Source organism: Miscanthus floridulus, chromosome 7 (genome assembly GCF_019320115.1).
Source record: "Miscanthus floridulus cultivar M001 chromosome 7, ASM1932011v1, whole genome shotgun sequence".
Classification (NCBI taxonomy): Eukaryota; Viridiplantae; Streptophyta; class Magnoliopsida; order Poales; family Poaceae; genus Miscanthus; species Miscanthus floridulus.
This window is the reverse complement of record NC_089586.1, coordinates 4752719-4772609: the sequence shown is the minus strand read 5'-3', so window position 1 is coordinate 4772609 and position 19891 is coordinate 4752719. Positions and strand designations below refer to the sequence as shown.

The 19891-nt window shown below is 42.6% G+C and overlaps 1 protein-coding gene across 2 annotated transcripts; it reads left to right on the top strand.

Annotated features, from left to right (window-relative positions):
• The first annotated feature begins 11133 nt into the window (after positions 1-11133).
• On the top strand, positions 11134-18375 carry LOC136466433 (protein transport protein SEC16A homolog). Of its 2 annotated transcripts, none has more exons than XM_066464843.1 (13): positions 11134-13423; positions 13536-13859; positions 14280-14408; positions 14492-14614; positions 14730-14888; positions 15153-15278; positions 15372-15506; positions 15722-15849; positions 15946-16057; positions 16187-16513; positions 16614-16721; positions 16828-17126; positions 17231-18375. In XM_066464843.1, the coding sequence occupies exons 1-13, from the start codon at positions 11426-11428 to the stop codon at positions 17805-17807; spliced, it is 4545 nt and encodes a 1514-aa protein (XP_066320940.1). In that variant the 5' UTR covers positions 11134-11425; the 3' UTR covers positions 17808-18375. The 2 variants fall into 2 exon arrangements, with proteins under 2 accessions (XP_066320940.1, XP_066320939.1); XM_066464842.1 differs by having other exon boundaries at positions 16611-16721.
• Positions 18376-19891: the final 1516 nt, after the last annotated feature.

The window sequence follows — 19891 nt, the reverse complement described above, 5'->3', positions numbered from 1 at the left end:
GCCAGTCAGCGCGATCGAATGCAGGCATTCAGCGTCTGGTGCTTTTGGATCTAGCGTCCGGTCACTTGACCGACGCTGGCATCCCCTCTGTTCTCTTCACCCTTGCTCAAATGTGCTAACCACCAAGTGTATCACCTTGTGCACATGTGTTAGCATATTTTCACAAACATTTTCAAGGGTGTTAGCACTTCACTAGATCCTAAATGCATATGCAATGAGTTAGAGCATCTAGTGGCACTTTGATAACCGCATTCCGATACGAGTTTCACCCCTCTTAATAGTACGGCTATCAAACCTAAATGTGATCACACTCTCTAAGTGTCTTGATCACCAAAACAAAATAGCTCCTACAAATTATACCTTTGCCTTGAGCTTTTTATTTTTCTCTTTCTTCTTTTCAAGTTTAAGCCCTTGATCATCGCCATGCCATCACCATTGTCATGTTATGATCTTTATTAGCTTCTCCACTTGAAGTGTGCTACCTATCTCATAATCACTTGATAAACTAGGTTAGCACTTAGGGTTTCATCAATTCACCAAAACCAAACGAGAGCTTTCAATGTCCCCTTTTTTGGTAATTGATGACACCCCTTGCACAAAGATATGAATTGAAATTCAATTGAATCCATGTTGCTTGCCCAAGCATTTCTACCATGTGTAAAAGGATATGGATAAGTTTCATGAACCCCAAATGGTAGCAATTGCTCCCCCTACATATGTGCTAAGAGTTTGGATTGAAGCTTGCACATATGCTTAGATAGGAAATATAGGAGTCAATGTCTACCACATGATGCTAAGGTATAAGAGATGGACCTTTGAAGCGTGATACCAATCGGAGTGCATCATTATATCATCCTTAGCACCATGGTTAGCTTAATACCACTTGAAAACATACTTTAGAAAGATACCACTTGTAAAGACTTACTTGGAAATGAAAGTTATTTAGTGATTTAATTTCATCATTCAATCTTACAACTAACATTCATCACACAAGCATGGATGTTTAAATTCAATACTTATGCCATGCAAGCAAACATATGAAATGCATATTCAAATGCACCATACAAGTTCATGAGCTTGCTCCCCCTACTTGTGTGCTTGAAATTTTAGTTGATCCCTTTCCTTTTTCATATCTCTCCTCCTATGTCATCTGTCAAGATATCTTTATGTTTCTTTCCCTTTTTCACTATCTTTGTTTCTCTTCCCTTTATCTTTGTTTTCTCCCCCTTTGTCATCAATGACCACAAAGGTTCTAAATATAGATAATATTACTTGTAGGGTCGAGATTATCAATGTCAATCAATGGGGTGAGGATCATTTTTCTAAATTTAGTCTAGTCTAGATCATTTACCAAAGATAGTATTACTTATAGCTCTTTTTCTAGATTAAACACTAAGGTTTACAAGCCCATAAACACGTCATATGCTATCACTAGATCAAATCAAGCATAGAAGCAATAGTGATATCATATAAACATCAAAATTATTTGATTTTCATGAATGAGCCTAATAAAATAGAACCATTTGAAAGGTCCTAATAAGATTAAAAATATGACTAGATGCACTAAACATGTCCTTAGCAAGGATGTATGCCATGTCAATCAACTTTTACCTTGGATTGCTCGAAGGAGAGGCGTGTCATGTAAATGGGGGGTGCATCAACACATATTTGAGAAATCCAATATGTTCAACTCATTCCTTAGCTTGCAAAATCTTTTCTCATCCAATGGCTTGGTGAATATATCGGTAAGTTGATCTTCAGTGCCTACACTCTTAATGCAAATGTCCCCTTTTTGTTGATGATCTCTTATGAAATGGTGGCGGACATCAATGTGCTTTGTTCTTGCATGTTGAACCGGATTGTTAGTTAGCTTGATTGCACTCTCATTGTCACATAGCAATGGCACTTTCTTGAACTTGATTCCAAAGTCACTCAAAGTGGCCTTCATCCAAAGTACTTGTGCACAACAACTACCGGTGGATATGTATTCGGCTTCGGCGGTTGATAATACAATACTATTTTGCTTCTTTAATGACCATGAAACAAGTGATCTTCCCAACAATTGACATATGCCCGAGGTGCTCTTCCTTTCAACCTTTTATCCCACATAGTCTGAGTCGGAGTAACCAACTAGCTCAAATTTTGCTCCTTTGGGATACCATAAACCAACATTTGGTGTATGCTTCAAGTACCTCAATATCCTCTTTATAGCCTTCAAATGACTTTCTCTTGGTGGGGCTTAAAATCTTGCACACATGCATACACTAAACATGACATCCGGCCTTGATGCGGTCACATAGAGTAGGCTTCCAATCATAGACCGATATAACTTTTGATCCACCATGTTTCCACTTGCATCACTATCCAAGTTGCCATTGGTTCCCATTAGTGTGCTAATGACTTTGCTATCAATCATTCTAAACTTTTTGATTATGTCCTTGATGTACCTACCTTGACTCACAAAAGTACCATTCTTCAATTTCTTGATTTGAAGATCAAGGAAGTAACTCAATTCTCCAATCATGGACATCTCAAACTCATTAGCCACCATCTTTCCAAACTCATCACAAAATTCTTGATTGGTTGATCCAAATATGATATCATCAACATAGATTTGCAAAATAAATAGATCTTTTCCAATCTTCTTGATGAAAAGAGTGGTGTCAACTTTCCCTATTGTGAACCCTTTAGAGAGGAGGAAGTTCCTCAATCTCTCATACCATGCTCTAGGTGCTTGCTTCAAGCCATACAATGCCTTTTTCAACTTGTACACATGGTTGGGCTTCTTATCATCTTCAAAACCAGAAGGTTGCTCAACATATACTTCTTCATTGATATAACCATTGAGAAATGCACTCTTAACATCTATTTGATAGAGCTTGATGTTGTGGGCACAAGCATAGGCTAGCAAGATTCTAATTGCTTCCAATCTAGCAACCGGGGTATATGTTTCTCCAAAGTCAAGACCTTCAACTTGTGTATAGCCTTGTGCTACCAATCTTGCTTTGTTCCTTACTACTATCCCATCTTGATCTTACTTGTTTCTAAAGACCTATTTGGTTCCAATCATATTGTGTCCTTTTGGTCTCTCTACCAACTCCTATACTTGATTTCTTGTGAAGTTATTCGATTCTTCATGCATAGCATTCACCCAATCAACGTCCATCAAAGCTTTATCTATCTTTTTTGGTTTAATGGATGACACAAATGAGAAGTATTCACAAAATGATGCCAATCTTAATCTTGTTTGTACACCTCTAGAAATATCACCAATGATTGTATCCAACAGATGATCTCTTGCAATACTTGTTGGTTAGAGTATTGGAACTTGATTGCTTGCACTTGTTTGATTATTGGGTTGAGATAATGTACTAGCCACTTGATCTTGATCAATGTCATGAGAGTCACTTGCACTCACTTGATTTATATCATCTTGCACATTTGAGTTAGAGAGCACTTGCACTTGATTATCTTCATCATCATTCACTTGCCTAGGCCTCAATTCACCAATATCCATGTTCTTCATAGCATTTGAAAGTTGAATGCCTCTAACATCTTCCAAGTTCTCATTCTCTTCTTGTGAACCCTTAGTTTCATCAAATTCAACATCACAAACTTCCTCAAGAGTACCACTATCTAAATTCCAAACTATATATGCTTTGCTTGTAGTGGAATAACTAAGTAGGAATCCTTCATCACATTTCTTGTCAAACTTGCCCAATCTTGTGCCCTTCTTCAAGATATACATTTGCAACCAAAGACCCGAAAATATGCAATGTTAGACTTTCTACCATTCAATAGCTCATATGGTGTCTTCTCTTTCAATCGGTGACAATAGAGACAGTTGCTACAATAGCAAGCTGTGTTGATAGCTTCGGCCAAAAAAGATTGACTCACATTATACTCACTAAGCATAGACCTTGCCATATCAATAAGTGTTCTATTCTTCCTATCAATAAGGCCATTTGATTGGGGTGTGTACTTGGCCAAGAATTGATGTCTAATTTTAAATTCATCACATAACTCATCAATTCTAGTATTCTTGAACTCACTACCATTGTCACTTCTAACTCTCTTGATGGTTGTTTCAAACTCATTATGAATACCCTTGATAAATGACTTGAATGTTGTAAACACATCACTTTTGTCCACTAGAAAAAATACCCATGTGTATCTAGTATAGTCATCCACTATCACAAATCCATATTTGTTTCCACCGATACTAGTGTATTGTGTTGGCCCAAACAAATCCATGTGCAATAACTCAAATGCTTTACTAATGCTCATCATGCTTTTCTTAGGATGGGTGTTTCTAACTTGTTTGCCGACTTGACAAGAGCTACAAAGCTTATCCTTTTCAAACACAACATCTTTCAAGCCTTTAACTAAGTCATGCTTAATCAATCTATTTAATTGTTTCATTCCAACATGACCAAGCCTTCTATGCTATAACCAACCCATACTAGACTTAGTGAACAAGCATGTGGATAATCTAGCTTCACTAGCATTGAAATCAACTAAGTATAGATTCTCATATCTAAAACCTTTAAAGATCAAATTAGAGCCATCTACACTTATGATTTCTACATCATCTATTCCAAATATGCATTTAAATCTAAGATCACACAATTGAGCCACGGATAGCAAATTAAAGTTCAAGCTCTCTACTAGCAACACATTGGATATGCTTATGTTATTGGATATTGCAATCTTACCAAGCTCTTTGACCTTACCTTTGCCATTGTCACTAAATGTGATACTATCATAGCCATCATTGCCATTGGTGTTGATTGAGTTGAACATTCTTGCATCACCGATCATGTGTTGAGTGCACCCACTATCAAGAACCCAATGCCTTCCTCCGGCTTTGTAATTGACCTACAAAAGAAGATCAATTCTTTTTAGGTACCCAAACTTGCTTGGGTCTTTGAAGGTTAGTTACTAAGCTCTCTGGAACCCAAATGGCTTTCTTCTTTGAGCCCATCCATGGTTTGCCAATGAACTTAGCCTTTATACCATTTGTACCCTTAGTAAGCATATAGCATGAATCAAGCTTAATGAAAGATACATTAGCATTTTTACTCTTGTTTTTGCATTCTTGCTCTTTGTGATCAACTTACTTGCAACTAGTACAAAACCGACCATTGCTCTTCACAAAACTAGTCTTGTGAGAAGCAAAGGCCACCTTGCCTTTCTTGGGGGTATAGCCTAATCTCTCTTTATAGAGAAAAGCTCTTTGGCTACCCAAGCACATAAGCAAGCGGTCCTCACCGCCATAAGCCTTAGCTAAGGTGTGAGTGAGCTTAGTGACCTCCTTCTTGAGGTTCTCATTCTCAACCACTAGTGAGGTGTCACAAGTGAGACCATCACTACTAGATGAGGTAGAAGTGGAAGTGCTACAAGAAGGGTTAGTAGGAGTAACAATGATAGGCATAGATAGTGATTCATCTATTATATCACAAGTTAAACCTACATTGCAAGTTTCAACATGCTTCCTTTTATTTTGCTCATCAAACAAAGTGGAATGAGCCTTTTTAAGCTTTTTGTGAGCTTTGCCAAGTTTCTCATTGGCTTCCTCTAGCCTCTCATGAGATGCATTGAGCTCATCAAAGGCTTGCTTAAGGGCTTTTAGTTCCTTACGTAAGCTTTTGCATTCCCTTCTCTTGATATTAAAGTGTTCTCTAGCATCTTCTAGCATGTCAATTAATTCATCTTTAGTAGGTTCATCATCATCACTATCACTATCATTTTCATTTTTATGTTTATTATCATCAACATGTTCTTCATCACTTTCATCATCACAAGATTGTACCTTAGTGGCCTTAGCCATGAAGCATGATGAAGATTTGAAGAGAGAAGGCTTTTCATTGATGGTAATGCTTGTAAGAACCTTCTTCTTGGTGGTTTTGTGATCATCACTATCATTATCATCATCATCATCACTTGAGGAGTCATCACTATCCCAAATGACTACATATAAACCACCCTTCTTCTTCTTGAAGGCCATCTTGTCCTTCTTCTCTTTCTTTTCCTTCTTTGTTCTTCTTATTGTCATCATTATTGTCACTATTGTATGGGCATTGAGCAACAAGATGATCTTTACTTCCACACTTGAAGCACCTTTTTGACTCTTCTCTGTTCTTAGATGAAGACTTCTTTCTTCTAGCACGGTAGCCCTTCTTCACCATAAACTTGCCAAATCTCTTAACAAATAGAGCCATCTTCTCATCATCATCATCATCCCAAGATTCATCTTCTTCACTTGAAGTTTCTTGCTTTGCTTTGCCCTTGGATGATGTGGCTTTGAATGCCATGCTTTTCTTCTTCTCATCCTTCTTCTCATCTTTCTTCTCCTTCTTTTCTTCCTTCTCATCATCATCTCTATAGGTATCATCGGTCATTATATCTTCCAATACTTAGTTTGATGTCATGGTGTCCAAACCGCTTCTCACTAGAATGGTGATCAATGTACCAAATCTTGAAGGCAAGCATCTCAAGAACTTATGGGAGAAGTCCTTATCCTTCACCTCTTCTCCAAGTGCTTTGAGATCATTGATAAGCACTTGAAGCCTATGAAACATCTCTGGCATACTTTTATCCTCCTTTATCTTGAAGCTTACAAACTTCTCTTTAAGAATGTATGCCTTTGCACCCTTCACGGCTTGAGTGCCCTCAAATGATTCTTCCAACTTCTTCCAAGCTTCATGTGCCATCTCAATATTCTTGATTTGCTCTAATGTTCTTTCATCAATTGCATCATGAATGGCACTTAGAGCAATGTCATTGTTTTAGAAAAGCACTTCTTCGGCGGTGGTGGGATTCTCCGAATCACCAATCTCAATTTTGGTTTCTACCACCTTCCACACATTTCTATTGATTGACTTGATGTGTGTTATCATCTTTGACTTTCAATAAGGATAATTTGTGCCATCAAATTGGGGTGGCTTCTTGGTATTGTTGATTTGAGCCATTTTAACACCAAAAGTTGTTAAGCCTCAAATAACGGTGACCTCAGCTCTGATACCACTTGAAAGGTCCTAATGGCTAGAGGGGGGTGAATAGCCTAATAAAAATTTCTACAACAACACTTAACAAAAGGTTAGACAATTATGAGGCGAAGCAAGTATTGCGCTAGCCTACTCAAAATGCAAGCCACCTATCATAATTCTAGTTTAGATAGTGTCGATTCATACAAGAGGTATGACACTACCCTATGTTAGTGTGCTCTCAAAGGCTAACTAAAGAGCCACACCAACCAACCAAGCAAGCTCTCACAACTAGTTACACTAAAGAGATTGTCGACTTGTTTGCGATAATGTAAAGAGAGTGATCAAGATAGTTATACGGCCATATAGAGGAGTGAACCAATCAATCACAAGGATGAATAACAATGAAGACTAATCATCTTGGAATCAAAGGATGAACACAATGATTTTTACCGAGGTTCACTTGCTTGCCGGTAAGCTACTTCTTGTTGTGGCGATTCACTTACTTGGAGGTTCACGCGCTAATTGGCTTCACACGCCAAACCCTCAATAGGGTGCCGCACAACCAACACAAGATGAGGATCACACAAGTCACGAGCAATTCACTAGAGTATCTTTTGGTGCTCCACCGGGGAAAGGTCAAGAACCCCTCATAATCACCACGATTGGAGCCGGAGACAATCACCACCCTCCGCTCAACGATCCTCGCTGCTCCAAGCCATCTAGGTGGCGGCAACCACCAAGAGTAATAAGCGAAATCCGCAGCGAAACACGAACACCAAGTGCCTCTAGATGCAATCACTCAAACAATGCACTTGGATCACTCCCAATCTCACTATGATGATGAATCAATGATGAAGATGAGTGGAAGGACTTTGGCTAGGCTCACAAGGTTGCTATGTCAATGAAAATGGCCAAAGATGTGAGCCACAGCCGGCCATGGGGCTTAAATAGAAGCCCCCACAAAATAGAGCCATTGTACCCCTTCACTGGGCACACTGGGCTCTGATCGGACGCTCCGGTTAAACTGACCGGACCCTGGACTCAGCGTCCGGTCCACAGATGGACGCCACATGTCACTAGCTTCAAACGCTGTTCGTCAGATTTCAATGGCTATGAAGCTGACCAGACGCTCCGGCAAAACTGACCGGACCCTAGAGCCTCAGCGTCCGGTCGAGTACAGTAAGGGTCAAAAGCCAGTTTTCCTCGACCGGACGCATCCGGTCCACCTCGACCGGACATAGCCCAGCATCCGGTGGTAAATCCTAGCCACTGTACCGCCAGTCAGCGCGACCGGACGCAAGCATTCAGCGTCCAGTGCTTTTGGATCCAGCGTCCGGTCACTTGACCGATGCTGGCATCCCCTCCGTTCTCTTCACCCTTGCTCAAATGTGCCAACCACCAAGTGTATCACCTTGTGCACATGTGTTAGCATATTTTCACAAACATTTTCAAGGGTGTTAGCACTCCACTAGATCCTAAATACATATGCAATGAGTTAGAGCATCTAGTGGCACTTTGATAACCGCATTCCGATATGAGTTTCACCCCTCTTAATAGTACGGCTATCAAACCTAAATGTGATCATACTCTCTAAGTGTCTTGATCACCAAAATAAAATAGCTCCTACAAATTATACCTTTGCCTTGAGCTTTTTTATTTTTCTCTTTCTTCTTTTCAAGTTTAAGCCCTTGATCATCGCCATGCCATCACCATTGTCATGTTATGATCTTTATTAGCTTCTCCACTTAAAGTGTGCTACCTATCTCATGATCACTTGATAAACTAGGTTAGCACTTAGGGTTTCATCAATTCACCAAAACCAAACCAGAGTTTTCAGTGGAGCTGAGGAAACATACCAAGGGTGTTGATACACCATTTTAGTGATCTCCACTTACATAGTACTTAGTGTTTTTATTAGGTAATTAGCGTAGGTGCTTTGCGAAGTGCTTAGGTTGATTAGACCACTGCTTATGCGCTTGCTCTAGGTTTAGTCCTAGTGTTTAGTGAGGTTTGCATACCTCTTACCACTCAGTGCTTACGTGCACCATTGTTGTACATTGGAGAGGCTTATAGTCTTGCGAGATCACACCAACTGCGTTTATGGTGTGGCCATCACCATGTACCAGAGGGAACAAGGCCTACGGCGTTTCGACTGGGAGCTTGATAGTGAAGACGGCGGGAAGCATCCGGGAGAGGCTTGCCGAAAGGCACGTCGGAGACCCACTTGAGTGTGGGGAAGGCTCGAGGCTATCCACGGAGTTACCCGATCGGGCGCTTAGCCCTTGCGAGGGATTTCTTGCGAGGGGCTCCAACGAGGACTAGGGGAAAGCTTGCGCGCTTCTTGATACCTCGGTAAAAATACCGAAGTCATTGACGGGAGTTTGCATATCTCTACCTTACTCTTTAGCTTCCGCATTTACATTGATTACATTACTCCTTTTACGGTAGAGATAGCAACACATTAGCAAAATCGTAGTTGCACATTTAGATAGTTTATCTTTTGCATAGGTTTTGCTAAGGGTAAAAAAAGAGGTCATAATTTAGAGTTAGAATTTTAAGTTGTCTAATTCACCCCCCCTCTTAGACGTCACGGTTCTCTTCACATTGGTTGCCTTGTTATTGAGCATTGCTAATGAGCTTAGTTGGATTTGTGCTTTTGCTTACTTGCATGTGTAAGAGCTCCCTCATTGCTTGAAATATTAGTAGCATAGGTTTATGTGACTTTGCTCCTAGAATTGGTTAGGTGGGCTCTAGTTAGCCCGGCACCTTTGTTACTTAATTAGGATCTTTGCAAGGTGCTAGAAAACATAGATAGAGGGGTGTAGTCTTGGCTAGACCGATAATTTTAATTCCGTACTTGTTTTGGTTAGCTGACGCGATTAAGTTTTAGAAATGACTATTCACCCCCCTCTAGTCGCCATCTCGACCCTTCAAGCGGCTGCATGGAGCTCGTCGGTGCAGCAGTGGCGTGGCCCTCTTGCGGTTCTCCAACGCCTGCTCGTAGCCTAGGCTCGCGGCCATGGGCGGCGGGCCTGTTGCTGCTACTCCAGCACCGCTGCTCACTCGACCGCAGTCGTCCAGCGCCATCCGCTCGCAAGGGATGGGGCGTGGTGCGGCCGGCCATGGGGGTGCGTGCGTGGTTGGGGAAAGGGCACGGCGTGAATGGTGACGGGGCGCGGTTGGGTAACGGGCTGCAGCGGGGCGAACATATGGGTAGCCACGCCATGACGGGCAGATGAGCGGAATGGGGATTTTTTTGAGAGGCAGGTCTGCTACGGACTGGGAGCCACGTTTGGACGGGACGGACGCCCGTGGCTCAGCATTCCCGCTTATTTAAGGAATAGTTTTTTTTGCAGCTGATAACACACGACGAATAGATCAGAATTTGTTAGAAAAATAAATAGTTTGCTGGTAAAGAAAACTCTTTCATTAATTTATTAGAGGATAAGTTTATACTGCTTAGAGGTCAAGTCTCTCGAGACTATAAATAGAGGGGCAATGTAAACTTTCAACCATAAACAAAGAAATAAATAATCTATTCTCATATTGTCTCTTCTCTCTGTTCTGCGCCACCACTCCTCTCTCCCTCTCTTCTGCGCCCACGCTGCTGCCGCTCCCCTACCCTAGCCTGATGCCACCGTTGCACCAGTGCCGCCGCCACCCCCTGCCCTAGCCGCCGCCGCCACCCCTAGCAACCGGCGCACCAACAGTGCTCCCCCTGCCCTAGCCGTCGACCCTCAACCGACCACCCCAAGCAGTACCCGTATAATGGTAAGCAATACAGGTAATAAAACCTAGTATTTGCCATAGTAGATAGCGCTCAGGCAAAACATTCACCATTGAGGATTGGCAAAATTATTTAAAATCTTTCCGGAAGAAGCAATGCCTTTTCAGTTGGTGGTAGTACCACATGAGCAGGACTGGACAGCAAGTGTGGTCGAACCAAACCAACTTGAGGTGAGATCGTATCTTCACCACTCATCAAAGACAAAGAGTAATAGGATTATTTATATATTTATTATTATTATAATATAAGTAGTATAAAAAGTACTATATCAGTGATTTATATATTATTCGTAATAATGGTAAATATGACCAGGGTAATAAAGACAAGGGGGAAGAAAATGTGGAAAATGGAAGGATACAGGAACAAGAGAGAGGCGAGGTGATGGGCCAGGCCACGGGTGGCGCGATGCGACGTCGGCTGTCGTGCTCGTGAGTCGTGACCGCAACCGCAACCGCAACCGCGCCCTCCCGCCTCCGCCGCCTCCTCCTGCGATTCCGATCCGCCGCCCTGTCCAGCCGGCCGGCAAGCCCCCGCCTCCGTTCATTTCAATTGAGAGCTGAGAGCAACCAACCCAGCCAACCAACCCTAGATCCACCCCTGTCCCCCACACGACAGGAGAGAGATCTCCCCGTCCCCGATCCAATTCCGCATGGCCTCCTCCTCCTCCTTCTCCCCCGACGACCAGACCGACGCCGACTTCTTCGACAAGCTCGTCGACGACGATGACCCCGCCACCGACTTGCCTCGGACCGTCTCCGCCACCAGCCTCGCCGACGACCCACCCGTCCCGGAGCCGGCGCCGGCGCCTCCCGAGGGGTCAGGCAAGGGCGGCGCCGGCGTCCACACCGCGGTCAAGCAGGTGCAGTGGGCCTCCTTCGGAGGTGGCGCGGACGACGGTCCTGATCCGTTCGCTGATCTCTCGGGAGGCGCCGGCGACGACGACGGCTTCCTCGGGAGCACGGCCGGGACCCAGACGGCATCGGATCACGCCTTCTTCGGCGGGAGCCAGAGCTTGGCCGCTGAGGTGACGGATCAGGACTTCTTCGCTGGGACCAGCTCCTCCTCCGATCAGCAGAATGTCAATGGCCAGTACGACCAGGGAAGCGGCACCAGCACTGCAGTGGATTCAGCAGATCCCAAGTCTTGGGAGGCCATGTACCCTGGGTGGAAGTACCACGAGGCATCACAGCAATGGTACCAGCTTGATGACAGTGTAAATTCAACTGGGAATGCAGCTCAGGTGCTGGACAATAGCACTCAGAATGCACAGCAGCAGCAGCAGCAGCTCGATGCATCATACCTGCTCAATTCAGCGCATGCGGGCCTTGAGACAATTGCCGAGGAGGGCACTACCGCAGCTGGTGCTGTCTCAAGTTGGGGGCAAGGGGCTGCCTCGGAGTACCCACCCAACATGCTCTTCTATGCAGAATACCCTGGTTGGTACTTTGACACCAACACTCAGCAGTGGCACTCCCTTGAGTCGAACCAGCAGGCCGCCATGCAGGCTGGAACAGCTAGCACAGGTCAGACTGTTGTTGCAAACGATGGTGTTGTTGCGACTTCCTCCTCTCTGACAGGCTATAATGCCGGGCAAACTGAGGACCTTGCTGCGCACAATCAGGTGACCCAACACAGCTCATTTTCGAATAGTTTCACTCAGCAGAACCAATGGCAGACTACGGATGCATTTGGTAACAATGTACGGTCTGAAAGTGCTACAGATAACAGCCTGGCTAGTAGTTTCTATGGTTTTGAACAGCACAGGAATGATGAGACTACCAGTTCCTCTACGAGCCAACAGGCTGGTTTTAACACAGCTGAAACTGCTACAGACCACTATGGTGGACGCAGGGGCTTTGAATCATCAAGTATTCAGAATGGTTATAGCTCCTCTGACAGTCAACAATCCAGTTACAAGGCATTTGAACCTTCCACGGGTTATCAGGCTGGTTACAAAGCGTTTCAACCTGCTGCAGGTCACCACACCAGTACCAACATGTTTGAACAGTCCACAGAAGGTTACAAGGCATTTGAACCTGCCATGAATAACCAGAGTGGCTACAAGGCATTTGAACCTTCTATGGGCCACCATAGTGCTTCCCAGGGGTTCATGCCTTCCACGGGCCACCAGACTGATTTCAGGGGGTCCAGAGCTTCCACAGTTCACCAGGCCGGTTACAAAGAATTTGAAACTTCTACAGGTTACAATACAAGTTTCAAGGCATTTGAACCCTCTTCTCAACATGCTGGTTTCATGGGTTCCCAACCTTCTTCAGGACACCAACCTAACTACATGGGATTTGACACTTCTGCAAACCACCATGGTTATGGTGATGCCAATGGTGTTGCGAGTACTCAAGGCTTTGTCCCAATGCAAACCACATACCATGGCCAGAAACAAGCAATTGCAAACTCGCAAGGGCACCTGTCAAATAGCTATTTGGGTACTGACAACTCCATGAACTTTAATCAGCAACAATTTCTGGGTGCAAATGCCTCAAACTTGCAATTCGGTCACTCCCCACATGAAGGCAGGTCATCGGCTGGACGACCACGACATGCCCTCGTTGCTTTTGGGTTTGGAGGGAAGCTCATAGTTATGAAAGAAACTAGCTCCATGCCTGCAGGCTTTAACACTGGAAATCAGGTATCACAATAGTATCCTTTTGTAACGCATTTTGTAAAGAAGGAATATCACATATTTGAGTTGACTAAAGTACTAAAATATTTCTTCCGTTTTCTTCTTCTTGCAATTCAAGGGTAACCCTAGTAGCACAGTGTCAGTTCTTAATCTGTTGGAGGTGGTCATTGATAAAGTTGATCCTTCAAGCATCACTAACGGTAGTGCACTTAGCTATTTCCATGCTCTATGCCGTCAACCTGTTCCTGGTCCTCTGGTTGGTGGAAGTGCTGCATCAAAGGATGTAAATAAGTGGCTTGATGAAATGATTGCATGGTACGAGTCTTCCTCTAGTGAATTCCAGAGAGGTGATACTCGCAAGTTGCTTATTTCATTGCTGAAGATACTGTCTCAGCACTATGGAAAACTCCGTTCACCTTTTGCGTCTGACCCATTGCAAGAGGTATTTCCTCTCATACTCTATTCTGTAATTGAATTGTTCGTTTATATATCTCCTCTGTTTTCTCTGGTCTTCTTTCCTTTGCTATCCTTATTTATTTTTAACAACTTTGCATTAGAAAACATTGTGTCATGGTGATTTGTTTTGAGTTCGATGGTGTAAACCAAAACATAAGTTGGATAAGCTACTAAACTTTAGATTTTTATATACTATACAACCTAGAATTTGTTTACGAACAGTGTTTCAACCATGTAAAGTTATAAATACCTGTGATTAGCATTGTCACGTGGGAACTTAGCTTGATTTCATATTTTTATGTTTCATTACGAGGGGGGATTCAACTATTTTCTTAACTCTGTAGTTTGTAAACCATGTCTAATTTTATATTTGGTACATATTTTTTACATGAATTCTTTATAATAGGAGACAGATGGTCCAGAAATGGCAGTAACTAAGCTATTTTCATCGTGTAAGAGAAGCACTGTTCATATGGGAGATTATGGATCCATTGTTCCCTGCATGAAAAATATTGCTTCAGAAAGTCAGATGCAGGTAATTTTTATTTATAATATCCTGCCCTAGTGCTCTTTATTTTTAGCAAATGTCCCTTATTGAAACAACTACTATTCTTCTAGGCTGTTGCACAAGAGGTCCAAAGTCTTCTAGTTTCTGGGAGAAGAAAAGAGGCCCTTCAGTGTGCCCAGGGAGGTCAACTTTGGGGACCTGCAATCATACTGGCATTGCAGCTTGGTGATCAGGTCTGTTTGACTTTAAACAACCTCCCTTTTGTAATGTAGCATGTTGCTCGACTTTCTTGCCTGGTTTTCATTTCCATGTTATATTCATTGTTTTTTTCCTGGACTGTTGGTACAGTTTTATGTGGATACAGTGAAGAAAATGGCTCACTTCCATTTTGTATCTGGGTCCCCTCTGCGAACGCTATGCCTTCTCATTGCTGGACAACCTGCAGATGTTTTTAATGTAGAGAACAATGTCAACAGTGACTATGGTACATCCCATCAACCTCTGGAGGTACTTGCAAAGTTAATGGGTCTTTTAGTTGTTAAATGTATTACTATATTGACCATCAAGTACTGATTATATAATTCAAATTCAAAGTAATAAAAAAATCTTTACCTTTCTTGTTGTCATTGCTGATCTCCTGTGTGATTAATGATTCCATGTCTTGTTTACTGCAATGTCATGACTTTTGGGTATCGCTTATCAATAATTTTCCTGGTTTTCTGTTTTACTATCTGACTTTTTTCACAATTTGTTTTTTTTTTTCCGAGTCAGCCTGGTCCTAATGGTATGTTGGATGATTGGGAGGAGAATTTGGCTATTATTACTGCAAACAGAACGAAAGGTGACGATCTAGTAATCACCCATCTTGGTGATTGCCTCTGGAAAGAAAAAAATGAGGTTTGTATCATTAATATCATATGTATTTTTAGATTCAGTTTTCATACTTTTTTGTGTATATGCAGTCAAGTACCTTATACACAATGTATACAGGTTGCAGCTGCCCATTCATGCTATTTAGTTGCTGAACTAAATATTGATTCATACTCAGAAAGTGCAAGGTTATGCCTCATTGGTGCAGACCACTTGAAGTGTCCTCGAACATTTGCCAGCCCTGAAGCCATTCAGGTTTGGCGCTATATGTTTTACCTGCAAAAAAGTTGTGTATGCTGTATGGAGTAGACGTTTACTTTAACATCTTTTTCGCTCAGTTGCTTAGTTAAATGTGCCCTAGATGTGGCTAGCTTTAAACAAATATTATGGCAAGATTATGCATAGTTATTTATTGGTTTATTTTCTGTTGCTATTCACTGTCTGGACTAATATCTTCAAAATGCAAACAGAGGACAGAGGTTTATGAATACGCGAAGGTGCTTGGTAATTCTCAGTATATTCTACTACCCTTTCAGCCATATAAGCTGATATATGCATACATGCTTGTGGAAGTGGGGAAGGTTTCTGATTCTTTGAGGTAGGTTGTTGGCTTGTTCATAACAATCAAATGATACAATGCTTTCCCTAGCTTGTACTTGTACATTATGATGCAGTTGAATATTAACTTCCCTAGGTATTGCCAAGCGTCTATGAAGGTACTGAAAGCCTCTGGCCGTGCCCCTGAATTGGAGGTGTGGAAACAATTATTTTCTTCACTGGAGGAGAGGATACGCACTCACCAGCAGGTATGACCATGCCATTTGGTATATTGCTTATTGCAAATCTTTGCTTGCTTTATATCTGGGGTTCTCTTGCTCTTTTCCTTGTTCATTTACAAATGGACCAACTCTCTTTGCTTATTTTTTTTTCTGTAGGGTGGATATGGCACAAATCTTGCCCCAACAAAACTAGTTGGGAAGATTTTCACCTCGCTTGATAAATCTATATCCCGCATGATGGGTACACCATCTGCACCACTTCCACCATTGCCACATGGATCTGTTAGTGATAGAGAGAGCCACTCTATGCCTGCAGCAGCAAAATTTGTAAATAGCCAATCAGTAATGGCCATGTCATCGTTAATGCCATCTGCTTCAATGCAGTCAATGACTGAGATAGCAGAGAATAGTGGTGGCACTGGCAGGACAATTGCACACAACAGAAGTGTTTCTGAGCCGGACTTCGGTAGAACATCAAAACAGGTACTTGCAAAGAGAAATTTAAGACATTAGTTTCTGGTTATGTTGAATTTGAAAGATCTTTTGGTATTTATCCCCTCGTCTCATTTTAAAAACCTAGCAGGGTGCTGGATCAGATGGCACACAGAGCAGTGCATCAGGATCCGGCAGTTCTCGATTTGGTTGGCTAGTGCAGAAGACTATGGGTTTAGTGTCAAAATCCCACTGCCAGGTATTTTTTTTACTCAGTTATGAAACGACTATCTCCAGTTTTTTTTCCTCCATCTTGTCTCTTCTATATGCAACACCAACCTTAGGATCCTATTTCTGTTATGAAGGCAAAATTAGGGGATCAGAACAAATTTTACTATGATGCAAAGTTGAAGCGGTGGGTGGAAGAAGGTGCTGCGGTTCCTGCCGAGGAGCCTCCTCTTCCTCCACCTCCAACAAAACCATCTTTCCAGAATGGTATGCCAGACCATAAGTTGAATGGCCCCATGAGCGTAAGCCATGCTCCCAATGGAGTCACAGAATGGAAATCCTCAAATTCTTCGGAGCAAGGAGGTCTGGGTATGCCGCCAATTCCACCTAGCCAAAACCAGTTTTCTGCTCGGGGACGGATGGGTGTCCGGTCCAGGTAATTCGACAGCAGCATTGCCATTTACTACTCTTAATTATATTTCTATATTGCTATCTAGGGTATTATCCAGAAAACTCACGGCTTTTCTGTTTTCATTTTAGATATGTTGACACATTCAATAAATCGGGTGTGTCTGGGGCAGTGCCATCGTATAACAAACCAGCTGCTCCATCTGTGACACCGCCAGCTGGTGCCAAGTTCTTCATGCCGACTGCAGCACCTGCTGCTGCAGATCAGATGATGCCACACCAAGCAGCAGAGATACACAGTGAAACAATCCATCAGGATGAGCGGTCAGCCTCACCACCAGCAGAAACATCATTTTCTTCAACCCCACCACCCACGCAATTTTCATCACCCCCACCACACACGCAATTTTCATCACCAATGCAATCAACAATTCATTGGCAATCTAGTATGGACAACATCTCCACCCCTTACCAGGGTTCTGGGGTATCATCATTAAGCAACAACAGCTCATTCTCGAAATCACGAGCCGCATCCTGGAGTGGGACATACTCTGATCAGTTTAGTGCTTTTGCGGGCACTAGATCACCTGATGTACAGACCATGCCTTCACCACTCATGCCTGGCAAACCATCACACAGTCGTTCCAACAGCAACTCATCAGTGCAGCTCAATGGATTGACAGAGGATCTTCATGAGGTCGAGCTCTAACTGGCGACTGATCAGCATGACCGTTGCAACTCATGTCTTGTATCCACAAAGACAGCCATGGCAACCCCTGACCGTTCCAGAAACCCCGAGCTGGTGACAGAAAAGAAGCTGCCCTTCAAATGCTGATCGCGGGGATGCCGCATTTGGAATGGACTTGTGCAACTTTGCACGACATTCTGTGGCGCGCTCTAAACCACGGAGGTGCGTCAGACCTGTACTAATAGAAATGCAGGGTTATTTTGAACATTTTGTAGCGATATATATATATATGTTGGTTTTATGTTTTAGAGAGAAGGGAAAGGGTTGGGTGGCCTTGTTTACAGATGAGAAATGGAGCAGCAGCATGCAGATGCCCTTGTACAGATAATCTGCCCCTACCCAATTTGTTTAAACGCAAATAAATCCACACCCCCACTCCGTTTTGATTTTTGTTTTTGGGAGAAGGATAGAAGAGGTGTGTGTTCAAGTAGTGTGAGAAGCATGGCTCTGTAGTGTTGTTGTTATAGTGTCCTGTACTAGCCGCATACACAGTATATTATCACTGTTTATTCTTTGGATTGGAGACGAATCGATTCTTTCATCTTGAAACAATTGTGTACGCCTTCTTGTATCCTGGCCGATGTGGTTGATGCAATTGTACTGTTCTTCAGATCTTGGTTGTGCTGTCGCTGTATCTTTGAGCACCTACTACCACTATTTGTAGTTAGTGTTTTTTTTCAATCAATTTGCATGAATAACCCCTTCATTTGAAAGATTGTACGTTTTTTACCTTCATTCAAAAATTCAATGACTACGTGTTTTATTCTTAAAATAAAAGGGCATGAAATCAATATGATGGCCCAACTAACGATGACGGCCCTGGGCCTGAGCACTAACGATGACGGCCCAATTGGCTGGCCCAACTAATGGAAGAAGAATTTGCCTTAGATAATGGAAGTGAATACAGATGAGAAGAATCCTCATTGTTAGTTATTAAGAGTCTCTTCAAATCGTGTTCTATTCTTGTTCTTTATTTAATTATGAAAAAGGTACACATGAAAGAATTTAGTATTTGCAGTATATGTTTAAAAGATCCAAGGGATCAGGAAAAATTAACTTGATAGAAAGCTAAATAGAGGTTAAGGCTTTCTTATTACCCGTGGCAAGTATCACTGTGAATTCACCCAATTTGGGAAAATAATGTTACTCAAAGGATTAGATCTCTCCAGTATCTACAAGTTTCGTATAAACTTTTATTCTATATCTATATATATGAGGTTATATGAGAATTTTATGATTTCTCTAAAATATGCTACAATAGCAAGTGGATAAAACGAGGCAATTTATTCATAACATATGTTTAGTTTGGGTCCTGTTTGGATCCACCTAGCTAACTATTAGTGTGTTAGCTAGGAGAAACCAGCTAATAGCTACGGGCATCTTCTTTTTTCTCGATCACGCAAAAGGTTTACGCGTCTCTGTATTAAGATAGAAAAGAGTTTGTTTACATATCTGCGGGCTGTACAAGATTTGCAACTCAGCTCATGCCCGCCCACTGAACATAGACGCTAATGTGTTACTCGTGCTAATAAACAACCTAGGTTCTTTGCGCCCGCTTGAACCCAAATCTTGGCGATGTGCTTGATCACTGCTAGCAGCTGTGGCAGTTGGGCGCTCGCTCCTCTAAAACACCTTGCATTCCTTTCTTTCCAAAGCTCCCAAGCGACAAGGGCGAAGATGGAATGCGCCCCCTTCCTTTCCTCCTCATTCCATTGCTGCAGCCATGTTGACTACCACTCCAAAGTTGTTCCATGAGGTGTGGCTGCCATCAGCTACAGAAGAGCGTTACTGATGTTCCACCATACCTGCTATGGCCATCTTCCACTTGATGTCTTGGACTTATTGCTTGTCTTCTAAGGTCTTCATGAAAACTCCTTGACCTTTACTTGGGATGTTGATCACCGTGGCCTTGCCCAAGTCCACCCTTTGCATTCATAGGACTAAAGCATTATGTCGGTGCAGAAAGTGACCAACTAGTAAATATTTATAGTTTTGCTGCACGTTGTGATCGAAGGTGGCCTAGCACTCGATGACACAGGATTTAT